The 15,380-nt window shown below is 59.7% G+C and overlaps 2 protein-coding genes across 2 annotated transcripts; one reads left to right on the top strand and one right to left on the bottom strand.

Moving 5' to 3' along the window:
- Positions 1-4,930: 4,930 nt before the first annotated feature.
- GUCA2B (guanylate cyclase activator 2B) lies at positions 4,931-7,215 on the top strand. Its single transcript, XM_025419667.3, has 3 exons — positions 4,931-5,077; positions 6,252-6,438; positions 6,986-7,215. Exons 1-3 carry the CDS (start codon positions 4,976-4,978, stop codon positions 7,045-7,047), a joined length of 351 nt encoding a protein of 116 aa, XP_025275452.2. The 5' UTR covers positions 4,931-4,975; the 3' UTR covers positions 7,048-7,215.
- A 2,779-nt stretch (positions 7,216-9,994) lies between these two features.
- Positions 9,995-11,349, bottom strand: GUCA2A (guanylate cyclase activator 2A). Its single transcript, XM_025419666.2, has 3 exons — positions 11,192-11,349; positions 10,488-10,683; positions 9,995-10,195 (listed from the first exon to the last, which is right to left on the bottom strand). The coding sequence occupies exons 1-3, from the start codon at positions 11,264-11,266 to the stop codon at positions 10,131-10,133; spliced, it is 336 nt and encodes a 111-aa protein (XP_025275451.1). The 5' UTR covers positions 11,267-11,349; the 3' UTR covers positions 9,995-10,130.
- Positions 11,350-15,380: the final 4,031 nt, after the last annotated feature.

Raw genomic sequence — 15,380 nt, 5'->3', positions numbered from 1 at the left:
CCTGCTCACATCTTAATCCCAACTCCTTGTCCAAGCAACCAGCATGGCTCGGTGGGCAGTGAGTTTGTCCATTGTGTTGGCTGCTGTATCTCTTGTGCCTAGAATGGCGCTTGTCACATGGTAGGCCATCAGTAAGTATTTGTTGATTAAGTTTTTTTTTCAAAGATTTTATTTATTTATTCATGAGAGACACAGAGAAAGAGAGAGGCAGAGACACAGGCAGAGGGAGAAGCAGGCTCCATGCAGGGAGCCACATGTGGGACGCGATCCTGGGTCTCCAGGATCACGCCCTGGGCCAAAGGCGGCGCTAAACCGCTGAGCCACTGGGGCTGCCCTATTTGTTGATTAAGTTATTGGATGCCTTAGAGTTTGCTATGCCCTGAAGACACAGAAAGAATCGTGTTTCCTGATAAACCAATGATTTCACAACGATGAGAATAATAATAACATTATTATTATAACATTATTATTATTAAATATATTATAATAATAACAATTCAGCATTTTCTGAATACACAGCATGGGCCAGGCCCCTTACATGTGTCAGGAAGGTGCTAGATGCGAGGAATGAGAGAAGTAGGAAACTGTCCAAGGCCAAACATCTAGTGGTTCCTGGAGTAGGTACTTCAAACACGTTCATTTATTCAACTCATCAGCTCTTGGTTGGGCACCAGCTATTTGGCAGATATTGTTTTGGGAGAAGAAGATAGACAAATTCCTTACTCTAACAGAGTTTATAATCTAGTAGGGAGGGAACACAAGAGACAAAATGGACATGTAGGACCAGTGCTACAAGAAAGCAAGGAAACAAGGGGTGATGGGGGAAGCTCTCTGAGGTAGGATGGCCAGGAAAGAGATCTTTGGCGGGATCCCTGGGTAGCTCAGTGGTTTAGCACCTGCCTTCAGCCCAGGGCGTGATCCTGGACACCTGGGATTGAGTCCCACGTTGGGCTCCCTGCATGGAGCCTGCTTCTCGCTCTGCCTGTGTCTCTGCCTCTCTCTGTCTCTCTCTCTCTGGGTCTCTCATGAATAGATAAATAAAATATTTTTTTTAAAAAAAAGAAAGAGCTCTTTGGGAAAATGGCATTTGAGCAGATACCTGGAATGAAGTGACAGATGAGCCATACAAATATGTGGGAAAAGAGCAAAGACCTCAAAATAAGCAACCTTTGGCATGTTTGGGTGGCAGCAAGGAAGCTAGTGTGGCCGGAACCCAGAAAGTAAAGGGCAGACTCTTTGGAGATTAGGTCAAAATCTTTGGAGGGGTGCCAAAGGGACCTTGGAGGACAGTGGAAGCCTTTGGCTTTACCCTAAGTAAAGTGGGAAGCTGTTAGCAGACTAGAGCAGAGGAAGGACATAGTCTGGCTTAGGCTGTGATAGGATCACTCTGGCTGCTGTGTGGAGAAGGGCCTGGACAGGGGACAAGAGTGGACACAGAGAGATGAGGCTCAAAGTTTCTCTTGGCCAGGCAATGGCGCCCCGTTGTTTGGTCTGGATGTTGCCGTGAAGGTAGCTTTTCAGATGTGATTGACATTTACAATCAGCAGACTTTGGGTGAATCATGGGGATGGGCTTCATCCAGTTGGGTGCAGGCCTTAAGAGCAAAGACTGAGGTTTCCCAAGAAGAGAGAAATCTGCCCAAAGATTGCAACATAGAGACCCTGTCTGCGTTTGCCACCTGCTGGCCTGTCCTTACCGGTCTCCGACTCAAGACTCCAACATCAACATCTGAAGTTCCAGACCAGCGGTCTGCAGTCTGCCCCACAGACTTCAGGCTTGCCAGCCCCACAATTAAATAAGCTAGTTTATTAAAATAAATCTAGATAGACAGGCATAGATTAGATGATTGATAGATAACTAGATGATAGGTAGGTAGGTAGAAAGAAGGAAGAAAGGAAGGATGAGATATGAATCATATATACATAAAATAGGATAGGATATATATATATATATATATATATATATGTATTAGATGTTGGTTCTGTTTCTCTGGAAAATCCTGACTAATACGCTATTGTAATAATTTGTGAGACTAATGATTAGTGATGAGAACTTGGACCTATAGGTAGCAGTGAAAATGATAAGTCATGGTTAGAGTCTAGAAATATTTTTAAGGTAGAGCCAATTGGATTTGCTGATGAATTGAATTTGGCAAATTAAAAAAAAAAAAAAAGGCATCAAGGTTGACTCTCGGATTTTTGGCCTGAGCAACTGGGTGACTGGTAGTACCATCGACTGTAATGGGAGATACTGGGCTGGTGAATGAAGGAGTCTGGACCTGAGGAGACAAGTCAGGTTAAGGGGAGAATCGAGAACCAGTGGGCACTGAAGTCCCTGAGATGGGATAAGATCTCTGGTGACCAGACCCAGGACTGAGCCCTGAAGGCCCTGGAGCATTCTGAAGTCTAGAGTTCAAAGAGGGAAAGAACAACCAACAAAGGAGCCTCAGGAGATGAGCCAATGAGATCGGGGAGCATGCGTCCCAGAAGGCAAGTGGAGAAGATGATTTGTTCCCAGAGAGACAGAGTGGTCGGCTGTGACAAATACTGCTAGGGAGGTGGTCCATTTAGGGGCAGGGAGGGTCACAGGTTCTGGGACACCAGTGGTGCCGGGGGAACCCAGTTTGGAGAGAGGAGCGCCCGAACACACACACACAGGTGAACTGTCACTCTGCCGTGGCATTTGAAGCTTCTACACAGAGACCAGAGTCACTTCCCATGTCCCTGAAGAAGGAAGTGCCCTGAGAAATGTCAGGGGACCCCAGCTGAACGGGGGTGGCAGCGTGGGTTTACGTCTATGCCAGTTAGTTTTGATGGATGGTGGGTCATTCAGAGAGCGATTGGGAGGAGCTGGGCTGAAATATGAATTTGAGTCATGTTAGACAGATAGGGAAGTCACAACTTGTTCCCAGGAAAAGAGTAACACATGGCTTCCTGGCTGGAAGAGCTGGAAGGGCCTCCAGATTTGCTCCTCGCCCTTCCTGTGGGGCGAGTGGGGCTGAGCTCGCTCTGGTTGAAAGAGCGAGGATTTGGGAGCCAAAGATCAGAACTGATCCAGCTGTGGGTTCAGAGATGGGGCCTGTCACGGAGGAGAGGCAGAGGCACCACCACTGACTACGTGGCCGCCGTGGACCAGACGTCAGCTGGAAAGGGGTCAGCTTGGGGCCAGGGAGAGTCACAGGTGCCCCTGGGATGGGACTGGCCAGTCTCTCCTCACAACAGCCACTATGACAATGTTCATTATTTCCTCTACTTACTGATAAAACAGAAGCTCAGAGAAGCTGAGTAAGGAACCCAAAGTCACATGGTTGAGAAGCGCTGAGATCTTCTTGCCTCCAGGGCCCGTGTTCCTTTTTCTAGAACCCAGTCAGCCCAGCAGATGCAAGAATTCCAGAGATAAAGCCTGCTGCCCCCTCGTATGCACATAGCACTTGACCTTTTCAGGCCTTGGGTTTCTCATCCGGAAAATGGGAGACAATATAGGGTTAGATGGAATGACGCGCACAAACCAGCCCTGAGCCTGGCTCTTGGTGAATGTTCCCAAAATGAAAGCTATTATTGTTACTGATGAGTATTTTCAGTTTACAAGTGAAAAACCCATGTAAGAGTCCATTGGTTCCTTCACATCCTAAAGAGTAAAGGCTGAAGTCTGGACCTCCAGCAAGACACAGGAGAGGCCAGAGCTCACCCAAGCCCTTTTCCATCCCAACCTAAGATACGGAAAAGGGGGAGATGGGCATGTCAGGCCGCTGGAATGCCCCAGCAAAAGCATGGGCAAAGAGGGCATCAGGGCGTGTGACAACATCACATTTTAGCGACAAATTGGAGACTGAGCCTCAAATAGTGGGCCTAGCTGAGCCACCTGGGCTTCAATCCGATGTCACACAGCAGGCCCCCTGTCCGGCAGAGGTGAGCCCGGGCTCCAGCTCTGTTTACAGCTGCCTGGTGGCAGTGGTGAAACGCCCTTGTGGACTCTGCCCTCTTCTCTCCGACTAACTGACGCTCGGCCCCAAGGGGTAGAGGGGTTAAGGAGTGGCGGGAGCTCCTATTACCCAGGAACTAAAGTGGGCCCGGCCCCACCATCCCCACAGTGACCTCATTATGGGAGATGCTGTCATTGTGCCCATTTGATGGAAGAGCAAAACAGGCTCCATGAGAGTTGGTGTGACTTGTCCAAACTCACACAGCCGCGGTGGGACCAGGATTTGAGCCTCGGTCCATCTGTCCCCAAGGCTGGCATGCTTTCCTCTTCCTCCAAGCCGATAGCCTGCTGGGTTAGGTGACTGGCAGGTGAGATGGGGCAAACACGGCCTGAGGGTACCCAAGCACCATTTGGAAGTGGCAGAGAGGCAGGCTGAAGGCCTGGGTAGGGCCCCATCAGAGGGATGAGCCTTAAACTGGGAGGCGGGGGAGGAGACACAAGGGTCCAGAGACACAGAGAGCCCTGAGGTCAGCCCTGTGCCTGCCCACCGTGCCCCGGACCAGCCTGTCTGTCTACATCCTTCCGCCAGAGAAAGAACAGGGGCCGGCCTGAGTGAAACAGGGGCCAACACTTGGGTCCCTGCACTGCCACCGACTAGCCTGGGGTGACTCTCCTGACCGGGGCCAAGTTTCTTCACTTCTTGAGCCTCACTTTCCCTGTCTGAATGGTCTCTCCATCATCCCACTTGAATGGGTGTATTATGGAGCTAAGGGCAGTGGCGTGTCCAAGGCCCTCCCACAGAGCACCCCCGACAGGTGCCTGCCACACAGTGTCCCATCCCTAGGTGCGCTGGGCCTCCCCGCCCTTATCACCCCCAGCCCCTTTCCTGGGAATGGGCTCCTGGCTTGTCAGAGAGACAGTCAGCTATCAACCCCACCCCAGCTGGCCAGTTAATGAGTGACCAGGGCACTGGAGCCTGGCCTATAAAGAGCTCCTCACCAGGAAGGCAGATGGGAGCCCGTGGACGGTGGCTGTGGGATACAGACAGAGCAAGATGCGCAGCAGGATGGTGTCAGGGCTCCTGTCCCGGGTGGCTGTGGTCCACCTGCTGCTGCTGCTGCTGCTGCTGCAGGACACACAGTCAGTCTACATTCAGGTGAGTCCCTCTGGCCACTGAGCCCTTTGCCTGAAGTGAGAGGCTGGGGTGGAGAGGGGATGCTAGGAAATTCATGGGCTATGGGGGAGCAAGGGCCCAGGGCTCACCCCAACACCGAATCACCCCAGGGACCAAGACAGCGGGTGGGTGGGGGCAGCCAGAGTGCCGATGGTGATGACGATGGTGATGATAGTGATAATAAACCACCGCTAGTCAGCATTGCTCTCTCAGAAGGCAGGTCCTGGTCAGAGGTCAGAAGGTGGAACAAGATGCAGTCCCTGCCCTTGAGGAGCCCGAAGGAGAGGGGTCTCCCCACAGCTCTCTATATTCACCCCATGTACGGGTGGATGGGGGATAGTCACCAGAAAGTTTCCCTGGCGGGTAACCGAGCTGACGTTGCAGGATGAGCAGGAGAGCCAGCCTCCGAGGACGTGGGCTGCTCCAGGCAGAGGGCACAGCGTGTACCGAGGCTCCTTCCAAGACGATGTGAAGCTGGAAGGAGTCACGGAAGCAGGGCCTGCCTGCAGGGTGGCAGGATGCCCCTGGGCAGCGAGGATGGGGAAGTCTGTGGCCCTGGGTGTCCGTCCTATTCCTGACTCTGGGTGAAGCCTCCCTGCCGGGGGTGGAGGAGAGTCAGCTTCCCCTGCAGCCCCGGCCTGGGAACCGGCCAGCTTGGGGTTGGGCATTTTACCATGTCAGTTCAGGGGGGATCACCCAGTTACTGAGTGTAGACTGACTGTGTGCCCTGCAGCAGCAGCAGCAGCAGGAGGACCACAGCCATCCCGGGCAGGAGCCCTGGCACCCAGTTACCCAGTGGCGATCACCCAGTGTGGCCTGGGTGCCAGGCGCTAGGGAGGCATCATTTGTCAGATGAGACTCAGAGTGTGGGACATACAGGTGCCAGCTGGGAAGAGCTGGGATGTGAACGGGGGTTCCACGGGTCTCCAAAGCCCATACCTTGACCCACTCTCCGCAGCGTCGCTGCGACCTCGTTTACAGGCGGGGGCCTGTGGTGCACTGGGGTGCGAGGTGCCAGGCACCAGCTCCCACCTCCCAGCTGTCCTTTGAGTGTGGCCTGGACCCTCCGTAAGAACAGGGAAGGCTCTGTGGGGTGCGCGGCGTCCTGGCCCGGGTCTGGATGCCATCTCATCTCCTCCCCCCTCCGGCCCCCTAGCACCAAGGCTTCCAGGTCCAGCTGGAATCAGTGAAGAGGCTGAGTGACCTGCAGGGGACGTGGGTGCCCAGCCCCCGCCTCCAGACCCAGAACCTCGTGCCCCCCGAGTGTCACCACCCGGCCCTGCCAACGGACCTCCAGCCCATCTGCACGACCAGGGAAGCTGCCAGCATCTTCCAGGCCTTGAGTGAGTATCCCCACCCCTACCAGCGTCCTGGCCCTCGCTCTCTGTCCTCCCCACACTCCAGCTCCTCCACTTCTCGTGCTCTCTAGTAAGCCCCCAGGGGAAGGAGGGTCACGAAGCTCAGCCCCTGGCCTGCCCTGTTTGGGCACCGCACCCCACCCCAGCCCCCAGCGCCCCAGACCCTTGGTGGTCCTGGCAGACTTCCCAGATGGGAGGGAAGGGGACGCCGGGCAACGGACCTGTAAGCAGGGACTGCACTACAGTGGGGGGCACGGGGGGCACGGGGTCTGGGAGGCTCCCAAGAGGAGGTGACATCTGAGCCGAAACATGAGGGAGGGAGCAGAGCCGGCCAGCGAATGTGGCCACTGACTGAGCACCCCCAGGTGCCTCCTCTCCTCACCACCCGTCAGCTGATACTGTCCATAGAACCCACGGGAAAACTCGGGCCTGCCCGCCCCAGGGAGGAGAGGCCCGGGACCTGAACCCCTGCCTGTTGAGAAGACGCCTCCCCTCAGGCCCCCCTTCCCGACGGCTCCTCTCTCCTGCCCAGAGGCCATCGCCAGCGACGACTGTGAGCTGTGCGTGAACGTTGCCTGCACCGGCTGCCTCTGAGGGGGCCGCTGCCCCGAGCCGAGCACCCCGCGCCCCCGGGGCTCCCGGGGTCATCGTCACCCAGCCGAGGCCCGAGCGGCCGGATGCGGAGCCGTGGGACACGTGGCTGGAGGGGCGTCTGGCCCCTGAGGAGGCCCTGCTGCCCAATAAAGATCCCCCACCTACCTACGCCCCAAGTCTGGCGTCCGTTTGTCCGCCCGGCGGCCGTGGGCACAGCTGCCTGGGAGGCCCAGGTGCCTGGGAGAAAGGTTGATTCCCTGAGGCTGCCGGGAGTTTCCCAGGCTATTTCCTAGAGGAGGGGGGAGCTGGGCGTGGAATGAGCCCCCCCCAATCCCAGGGCGGAGGGAGGGCGGGAAGCTGCCCCGAGGGTGGGGCCGCGGGGCTGGGTGGGTGCAGGGAAGAACCCGGGGTGGGTGCCTGCTGCCTCTGCCCTGGGGCTCCCGGGGGCCTCGGCCTTCACCCTTTACCTTCATCAGCTCCCCCTTCTCAGGCCCCCCAGGACCGTCTGTCCAGCTCCAGATGGGAGCCCCTGCCCCCCAGGCTGGAGGCCCGGGCATCATAATAGAGCCCCCATCTAGGGAGCATTGGCTACAGCTGAGGCACTGTTCTAAGCTCACGGAGTCCTGGAAACAGGCTGGTGAAGTGGGACTAGTTACTAGTTACCAGTAACTAGTTACATTAGAAGTGTTGCTAATAGGGCAGCCTGGGGGACTCAGCGGCTTAGCACCGCCTTCAGCCCAGGGCCTGATCCTGGAGACCCGGGATCGAGTCCCACGTCGGGCTCCCTGCATGGAGCCTGCTTCTCCCTCTGCCTGTGTCTCTGCCTCTCGCTCTCTCTTCTCTGTGTATTCTCATGAATAAGTAAATAAAATCTTAAAAAAAGAAGTGTTGCTAATAACCACTCCACAAACAAACAAGGAGACCCAGGGAGAGCGAGAGGACGGACTAGACCAGGACCACGGGCTCAGCCACAGCAGGCTTCCTCCCAGGCAGGGCCCCCCACGCTCCGAACCACCAGCCCCATGGAGGACGCCTAGCAGAGGGGGCTCCGGGTTCTCGAAGCTGCGGCCAGCTCCTGGGCCTGTCCGCGAGGTGGGCTCGTCCACAGCCCCTGTCCCGGGCAGCCAGAGAGGAGAGCCAGGCGCAAAGGGGCCGTGCTCCCCGAACTCAGCTCACCAGGGCCAAGGCCACAGTGAACCCCCCCAGGCCAGCTGTCCCCCTACAACTGCCCAGCTCTGTTGGTGAGCCCTGCAGCACCCCCCTCCCGCAGGCCACAAGCCCCAGAGCTCTAGCTCCTTCCTCTCCCTCACCCCACAGGCAAGGCTGGCTGAGGCCTTTGCAGTCCCTCCTGCGTCTCTCAGGCCCAACATGCCGAAGAAACACCACAGTGCTGCTCTGATGGGGGCCCCTTACCCTTCTGTGGCTCCCCAGTGCCCTTCTCTCAAGTCTAAACTGAGCCCACGCACCATTGAGCCCCGGCTCCCACTGCCCCCTTCAGCTGCGCTGGGTCCCCACCTGCCTGGGGAGGAGGCGGTGAAGGGAACTGCCTCTGACGGGCACCTGCTCGGTGCCAGGCTCAGGGGGAGCAGGGGCACAGGACGCGTAAGAGCAGCACCAGCAGAGCGCCCGCTACGGGGCCCCAGGAGCTTCTCCTGTGTTACCTTGGCTCAATCCTGCAAAGTGGGGATTGTTGTCATCCCTGTTTTACAGACAGGGAGGCTGAGGACTGGCTGCAGCCGGTGACAGGCTGTGCGGAGCCAGGATCCACACCCAGACTCCAGCCCCAGAGTGCGAGCAGTAAAGGACCCTGCCCCACCTGCGTCTCCCCAAACCCCCTGCAGCCCAGGGCGCTGCTGGGCTCTGTCAGGATCCCCATTGTCAGATGAAACCAAGTGGCACAGAGGGCTTCACAACTTGTGAGTGACATGGCCACGTCCAAACCCAGCCCTGTGTGCCTCCCGGGACCACCCCGTCCAGACCGGACCCCCCAGGGCCTTGGGCCTTCCCGCCTCTGTGTCTGCGCCTACTCCACCTTCCAGAACGCCCTCTGCCTCCTGCCCTCCAGACTGGCTTGTGATGTCCATGCCAGGCCCACAGCAGTGGTGCAAAGGCCCGCCTCCCCTCCCACCTGCAAAGCCTCCCTGACCTGACCCTAAAGAGCCTCACCAGGCACTTCCCTACCACCCAACTCCCTGAGAAATGCCTCTTTCCCGGTCCCCCTAACTTTGCTCACAGGCAGCCCTCTTAACGGCCTCGGCTTGAGCCTGGTTTTCAGCTTTTTTTGTTTTCACCATTTATTGAACTCTGTTCAGCCCCGGCCTGACCTGCGCCCGCACAGCATCCCCGATCCCGGGTTACCCCACCCCTCCGCGGGGCAGGTGCTATTGCACTCCCGAGTTTACGGGGGGGGGGACTGAGGCACAGAGAGGGCAAGCGGCTTGTGGGAGTGTGGGAGCGCCGAGGCTGGCCTGCGGAGCTGCGGCTTTCCCCGCGTGGGTGAGAGCCTCCCGCACCCACGGGCGCCGTGCGTTTCCCCACGACAGGCTTGCCCAGGCCCCGAAGCCCCCGTAGGGCAGAGGGCAGAGGCCTGCGGGGCCACGGCCGGTCAGGGTGCCCTCCCAGCACCCCGGACAGGGCGGGAGCGAGAAGACCCCTCCTGGGAGGGGAGGGACATGTGATGAGGCCAAGGGAGCCCAGCCTTGGGGCCTCGGGAGGGGCTGACCTGCTGACCTGGGGGGGGGGGGGGGCGGGCAGCCCCGGGACATGCAAAAGTGAAGAAGGTCTGCAGGCTGGGGGCCTCTGGGCCTGCGCGGGGTGGCAGCCCCCTCCCGGGGCGGGGTGCAGGGGCCTCGGGGGCGGGGTGTGCAGGGCCTCCCGGGGCAGGGCAGGCACCCACCACGCCGGCGCCCAGCCCACCGGCGGAGGAGGAAGGAAGCGACACCAGGAGGACTCTGGGAACTGGTTTATTGGCGGCGGGTTGGAGGGATCCTCGGGGGGCACCGGCAGCTCCTCGGATGGGCCAGGGCCCGGGCTCCCCAGGGCGCTCCCCAGGCCCGGTGCTCCGGTGCTCCGAGCCGGCCGTCCTAGCACCCGGCGCAGGCGGCGAAGGCACAGATCTCGCACGACCTCGGGTCCTGGGCGATGGACGCTGCGCAGGAGACACGCGGCGCCGAGGGGGTCAGAGCCCCGCTCCCCGCGCGCCGGGGCCTGGACGGCCGCCCCCGGGACCCCGGGAGGACCCAGGCCCGCCCCCCCCGCCCGGAGCGCTGAGGCCGCGCAGTGCCGGCCAATCACCGGGCGCAGCGAGGAGCGCCGAAGTAAGCTCCGCCAATCACAACCCGGGACGGCCTCCGGCAGGTCCGTCGGGCCCGCCAATCAGAGCGCGCCCCCCTCAGGGCGGCCAATCAGGGAGCTCCGCCCCGCCCCCCGCCCGCGCTCACCCAGCCTGCCGAGGATCTCCGGGGCGTTGGGCTCCTTGCAGAGCGGCCTGAGCTCTTCGGGAAACTGGAGGTGGCTGCAGGCTCCGGGGAGCGCGGGGCCGCCACGCTTCCTGCCGCTCCGCATGCTGCGCTCCTGGAGCTCCCCGAGGGCCTTGAGCTTCTTCACGGACTCCAGAGGGAAGGAGAAGTCTCCGTCCTGAGAGACACGTGTCGGCGCGTGGGGCCGGGCTGCAGCCTGCCAGCCTGCCCCGGGGCGTCCGCACCCGCCCGACGCCCAACACCCAGGCCGCTGCTCTGGCCGAGAACGGGGCTGGGGAGTAAGGGCTAGAATGGGTTCTAGCTCCTTCACTTCCCAGCCGTGTGCCGAGGGAGGGCCTTCTCCGAGGCTCAGTTTTCCTCCTCCGAAAAATGGGACTGAGCATCCCCATTTTCCCAGGGTGACCATCAGGCTTCCCGTGAGCAGCCTGGCTCGTGGCAGCCGCTCAAGAAATTGGCTAATCACGACCCCCCCCCCCCCCCGGCCTTTCCTAAATGGTATTTCTCCTCTCTCCTCCAAGTGTGAAAGGGGAAAGGGGTGTGGACGGGACAGGTTCCTGAGAAAGAGCCACACTTGAGACATACCCTCTGCTCCATCCCCAAGGGGACAGGCCCTGGGCCCTGGGCGCAGAGAGCCAGCGGGGCCCGGGGAGGGACAGAGGATGTACCTGCACGGTGACTCCCTCTGCCAGGACAGCCCAGGCCCCAAGGAGGCACAGTGCAGAGAGCAGGAAGGTGTTCATGGCAGCAGTGGCCAAGAGGGAGGAGCAGTTGGTTCTGGATGCCAGAGGGAAACAGTGGGGCTTTTTAACGAGGGCTGGGTTACTGAGTAACCTGGGAGCCTCGTCAGCACCTCATGGGCTTTCCCATCAACTGGGGCCTGATCAGATAAGGCTAAGACAGCCTTGCAGATAAGAGATCAGTCCCTGAGGCCGACAGAGTCCCAGCCCCGCCCTGGGCTCCCACTTTTCCCCACAGCCAGGCGAGGTCCTGCACTCGTTCGCCAAGCACACACACTCACTGACCCCCGCTCCCGGGGTCCAGGCCCCGCACTGGGGTAGGCCTGCACTGGGGTGGGCCTGCAGCCCCAGGCCAGCCCTTAAGGAGGGAGAGGGGTCCACACAGTGGCGATGCAGGGTGATCAGGTGAGAGGGGGGTGGTGGTGGGTGCGGGAGCCGCCTCATCCAGCCCAGGGCTTGGGGAGTTCAGGATGATTTCCCAAAGGAGGTTGTGTCAGCACTGAGTTCTGGAGAGTGGGTGGCATTTTCTTAGAAAAGGGGCGGGGGATAGGCCATTTCTTGCAGAGGATGCTCCACGTAGGACACCCAGGAGGGAAACAGGTCTGGATTATTCAGGAAAGTGTGAGTAGTTCAGCCTTGGGAGGAGAGGGGGTTACAAGAGGGTTTCACATGATGAGAGATGAGCTGTAGGCCAAGGTAGCTACCAGGTTGGGCCACTATGACTTCGAGGAAGGGCTCAGCTCTGCTGTCCCGTGGGCCTGGGTTCAAGTCCTACCTGCTGCATGATTTTTTTTTTAGATTTTATTTATTTAGGGATGCCTGGGTGGCTCAGTGGTTGGGCGGCTGCCTTCGGCTCAGGTTGTGATCCCAGAATCCAGGATCGAGTCCCGCATGAGACTCCTGCAAACAGCCTTCGGGACTCGATCCTGGGACTCTGGGATCACACCCGGAGCCGAAGGCAGATGCTCAACCACTGAGCTACCCAGGCGTCCCCCGCAGCATGATTTTAATGTGTGTGCACTTGGGCAAATTGTTTCTCCTCTCTGAGCCCCAGCACCCCTTGGGGGTATTAGTCAATTATTATTAGTCAATAATACTAATAACACCTACCTTGTGGCCTTATTCTGAAGATCAGATGATGTAAAAATGCTTCACTCAGTCCCTGGCACACAGAAAGCACTCAGTAAACGGTCATCCCGTTATTATTATTTTTATCACTAGCAGCAGCAGCTCCTGGCTGATGACCACCTGCTCATCTGAGCCATAGCCTGTCCTCATCCTGTGCCGACCCTGCCTGCCCGTCAGCCTCAGATTGTCCTAGAAAGAACTCCTCCCCTCTCCCTCCCAATACCCTTGCCCCTGCTCCCCTAACCTCCCTTGTTTCTGTCTTCCGACTACCCGTCCCATGTGTGCTCCCCCTTCTGCTCCCCTTCTTCCCCTACTAGAGCAGCGTAATCCCCCAACCCTGACTTTCTTACCAGGCTCACCTCGCCCACCCTTCCTGAACATGCCTCCCTGCCTTTGAACGGGCGGTCTTAGCTGCCTGGAAGTCCTTTCCACCCTTGTCACTAGCTGAACTCCTACTCAAACTTTAAGGCCCAGGCCAAATAACCCCCACTGCATGCCCAGCTAAATAACATCTCTTCGTTCCCGAAGAACCAGATACATTCCCCCACTGGGGATCTTGTTGCGTAGGATTACCCGGCTGTGTATTTCTGCCCCTCTAGACTCTGACCCTCGGGCTCAGTGTGTGTTCCTTGTGTTCTGTTGTGAGCAAGGTCCCCAGGATACAGAAGAAGGAAAGCCCTGGGAGCTCCAGTGTCCTGATGGGCAAACAAACCAGGCCAGAAGCCTGGCCAGCTTGAAGGAGGGGGACGGGGCAGGGTGGAGGGAGTCAGTACTGAAGAAGGGGCTGGAGGAGCCGAGGCTGATAAATGGGGTCACGTCCAAGGGAGGGGCAGGAAACACCTGCTCTATCTGCCCTCCTAGGCCAGTGCTCAGAGCGAGGGGGCACTTCCCTCCCCTGTGTGTGTGTGTGTGTGTGCGCGCGCGCGCGCGCGCGCGCGGTGCACCCTGAAGTGGGGGGCGGGGGTGCAGCCACGTGGTGGCCTCTGCTAGCCGAGCGCTGGGTGGGGGCACGCAGCAGGGGAGGGGGGGATGGCATGGGCTCTGTTAGGGTTATGGATGGGGCCCGGTGGAAGGTGAGACTAGACACTGGCACAAGGGTGGAGTTTGCTGTTATTGGGGTGGACGTGAACCCTATGTAGAGATCTGGGGGACAGCTGAGGTTGGCCCTGGGACTGAGCTGGGGTGGCTGGAGTCCAGCCGGGTTAGGGTGAGAGCTGGGGAGGGTCAGCCTGAGGTCCTGGGCTGGGGTTGGGGCTCGGCCGGGGCAACATGGAAGAACAGTTAGTGGGAGGCGTTCAAATCAGGACTCCAAGTGGGGGTTGAGTCCAGGGCATAGGAGCCAAGGGCTGGTGGGTGTCAGGGTTCGGTTTGGAATTGGGGAGCTGCTGGGGTTGGGTTGATGTCGGGATTGCAGGCGCTGTGGAGGCTGGTCAGGGTCAGGTTTGGGATCAGGGTTGGGTCGGTGTGGGGCTCAGGCGAACTGAAACATAACTGACATTAAGGATGGGGCTTGGCGGCTGTTGTGGGCTGGAGGGGGCCTGCCCGGGCTTCCAGTCCCTCCCCTCCCCGGCTCTGAGGGGCTGAGGGGCTTGGGCTCCTAACGCCTGCGCCCGCAGCCCCCGAGCCAGCCCTACCTGGAGCCGGAGCCTGGGGGAGGGGCTGGGGAGTGACGTGGTTCACGCTGTGGGAAAGAGGAAACGGCTCCTAGGACTCGCACCTTTGGGCCCTGCCCTACTAACTCCACCTCCGACGTCGGCCTGGGAAATGGGAAGCAGCTACCCTTCCCGTACCAGCCCCGGCCCAGGTGTGAGTTTGGGCGGCCTCCCCGCGCTCCTGGGTGCTGGATCTTGGGGCCCTTCCAGAACCCCGTGTCCACATCTGAGCCCCGAGGCATTGGCCCAGCCCCTCCACACCCCTCTTCACTCCCTGTGGGCAGCAGGTGGGGTGGGGGTGCTGGGCCTCCCACATCCACGGCCGCCTCTTCCGGCAAACTGGCTCCTCTGTAGCCTTGCAGGCGGTGCCGCCTCCGGGCCGGCCGCCCCACACCTCCAGGAGAAAGCCCAGGCTCCCTGGCCTGGCCTTCAAGGCCCTTCAGGGTCAGGCCCCGCTCACTCCTTCACCGGGATCCCCAGAAGCGCCCCGAGGAGCGGCCCGGGGAAGGAGGGCCCCCCTGTTGTCGGTGACAGTCCCAGCCCCTCCAGGGAACGGCTGCGTGGCCTTTCCCACACTCCGTCTCTACTGTCTGAAAACTGTAGACAAGGAGCGGCTTTCCGGCCATCAGGGAGCGGCCCCTCCGGCCCCAGCGCCGGCAGGGTGGCTGGAGAGCACCCCGCCTCCTCCGGCTGCAGCACCTCCCAACCTCTGTCTCCCCACTTGCCTCTGAGCTCCTGAAAGCAGAGCCCGGCTCACGGTGGGCACGACCCCGACTCCGACGGGCCTGGCACCTGCAGTGGGTGCTGCTGGTCCATCGCAGGTGGCCCAGTGGCCCGGGCCCAGCTCTGCTTCCTGGCGGGCCAGAGGCCCCGGGTGACCGCAGGACAAAAGGCCCAGAACGGAGCCCACGCAGGCACGAGTCTAGAGACTTCCATGCTGATCTGCGTGACCTTGAAGAGGGAGGGTGCGGCTCACAGGTCACAGCCTCCCCATCCTGCTTGTAAACGTGTCCTGGAGGGTGTGTGACATGCTCTGGTTCCTCCAAGAGCCCAGAACTGTCCGGGGAAGACTTGCAAGCCAGCTGGGGATCTGTGAGGAATAACTGCAGAGCTCCATTTTATCGATGGCTAAACGGAAGCTCACAGAAGCCAGGACTTTCCCAACGGCGCACGCGCGGGCGCCGGGTACGGTTGTCCTGGTAGCGCACAGCGCGGGGCACCCGGACAGCAGAGAGGTGGCTGGCTACCCGGCCTCGGGGAAGACACAACTTTCCCCATTCATGGCCGGGTGCGCTTGGCAGTAGCTGAAAGTCCCAGAGCAGAACCAGGTCTCACGG

The sequence above is a fragment of the Canis lupus genome, chromosome 15, assembly GCF_003254725.2.
Source record: "Canis lupus dingo isolate Sandy chromosome 15, ASM325472v2, whole genome shotgun sequence".
Taxonomy (NCBI): Eukaryota; Metazoa; Chordata; class Mammalia; order Carnivora; family Canidae; genus Canis; species Canis lupus.
This window is presented reverse-complemented; position numbering and strand designations above follow the sequence as displayed.

What these genes read in the sequence shown, in the direction of transcription:
- GUCA2B (XM_025419667.3), top strand. Translation starts at nt 4,976, where the DNA reads ATGCGCAGCAGGATGGTGTCAGGGCTCCTGTCCCGGGTGGCTGTGGTC. An exon ending in CACAGTCAGTCTACATTCAG is followed by an intron (nt 5,078 to 6,251) that starts GTGAGTCCCTCT and finishes CCGGCCCCCTAG; the next exon opens with CACCAAGGCTTCCAGGTCCA. An exon ending in CAGCATCTTCCAGGCCTTGA is followed by an intron (nt 6,439 to 6,985) that starts GTGAGTATCCCC and finishes TCTCCTGCCCAG; the next exon opens with AGGCCATCGCCAGCGACGAC.
- GUCA2A (XM_025419666.2), bottom strand. Translation starts at nt 11,266, where the DNA reads ATGAACACCTTCCTGCTCTCTGCACTGTGCCTCCTTGGGGCCTGGGCT. An exon ending in CAGAGGGAGTCACCGTGCAG is followed by an intron (nt 10,684 to 11,191) that starts GTACATCCTCTG and finishes CGTGTCTCTCAG; the next exon opens with GACGGAGACTTCTCCTTCCC. An exon ending in GGAGATCCTCGGCAGGCTGG is followed by an intron (nt 10,196 to 10,487) that starts GTGAGCGCGGGC and finishes TCTCCTGCGCAG; the next exon opens with CGTCCATCGCCCAGGACCCG.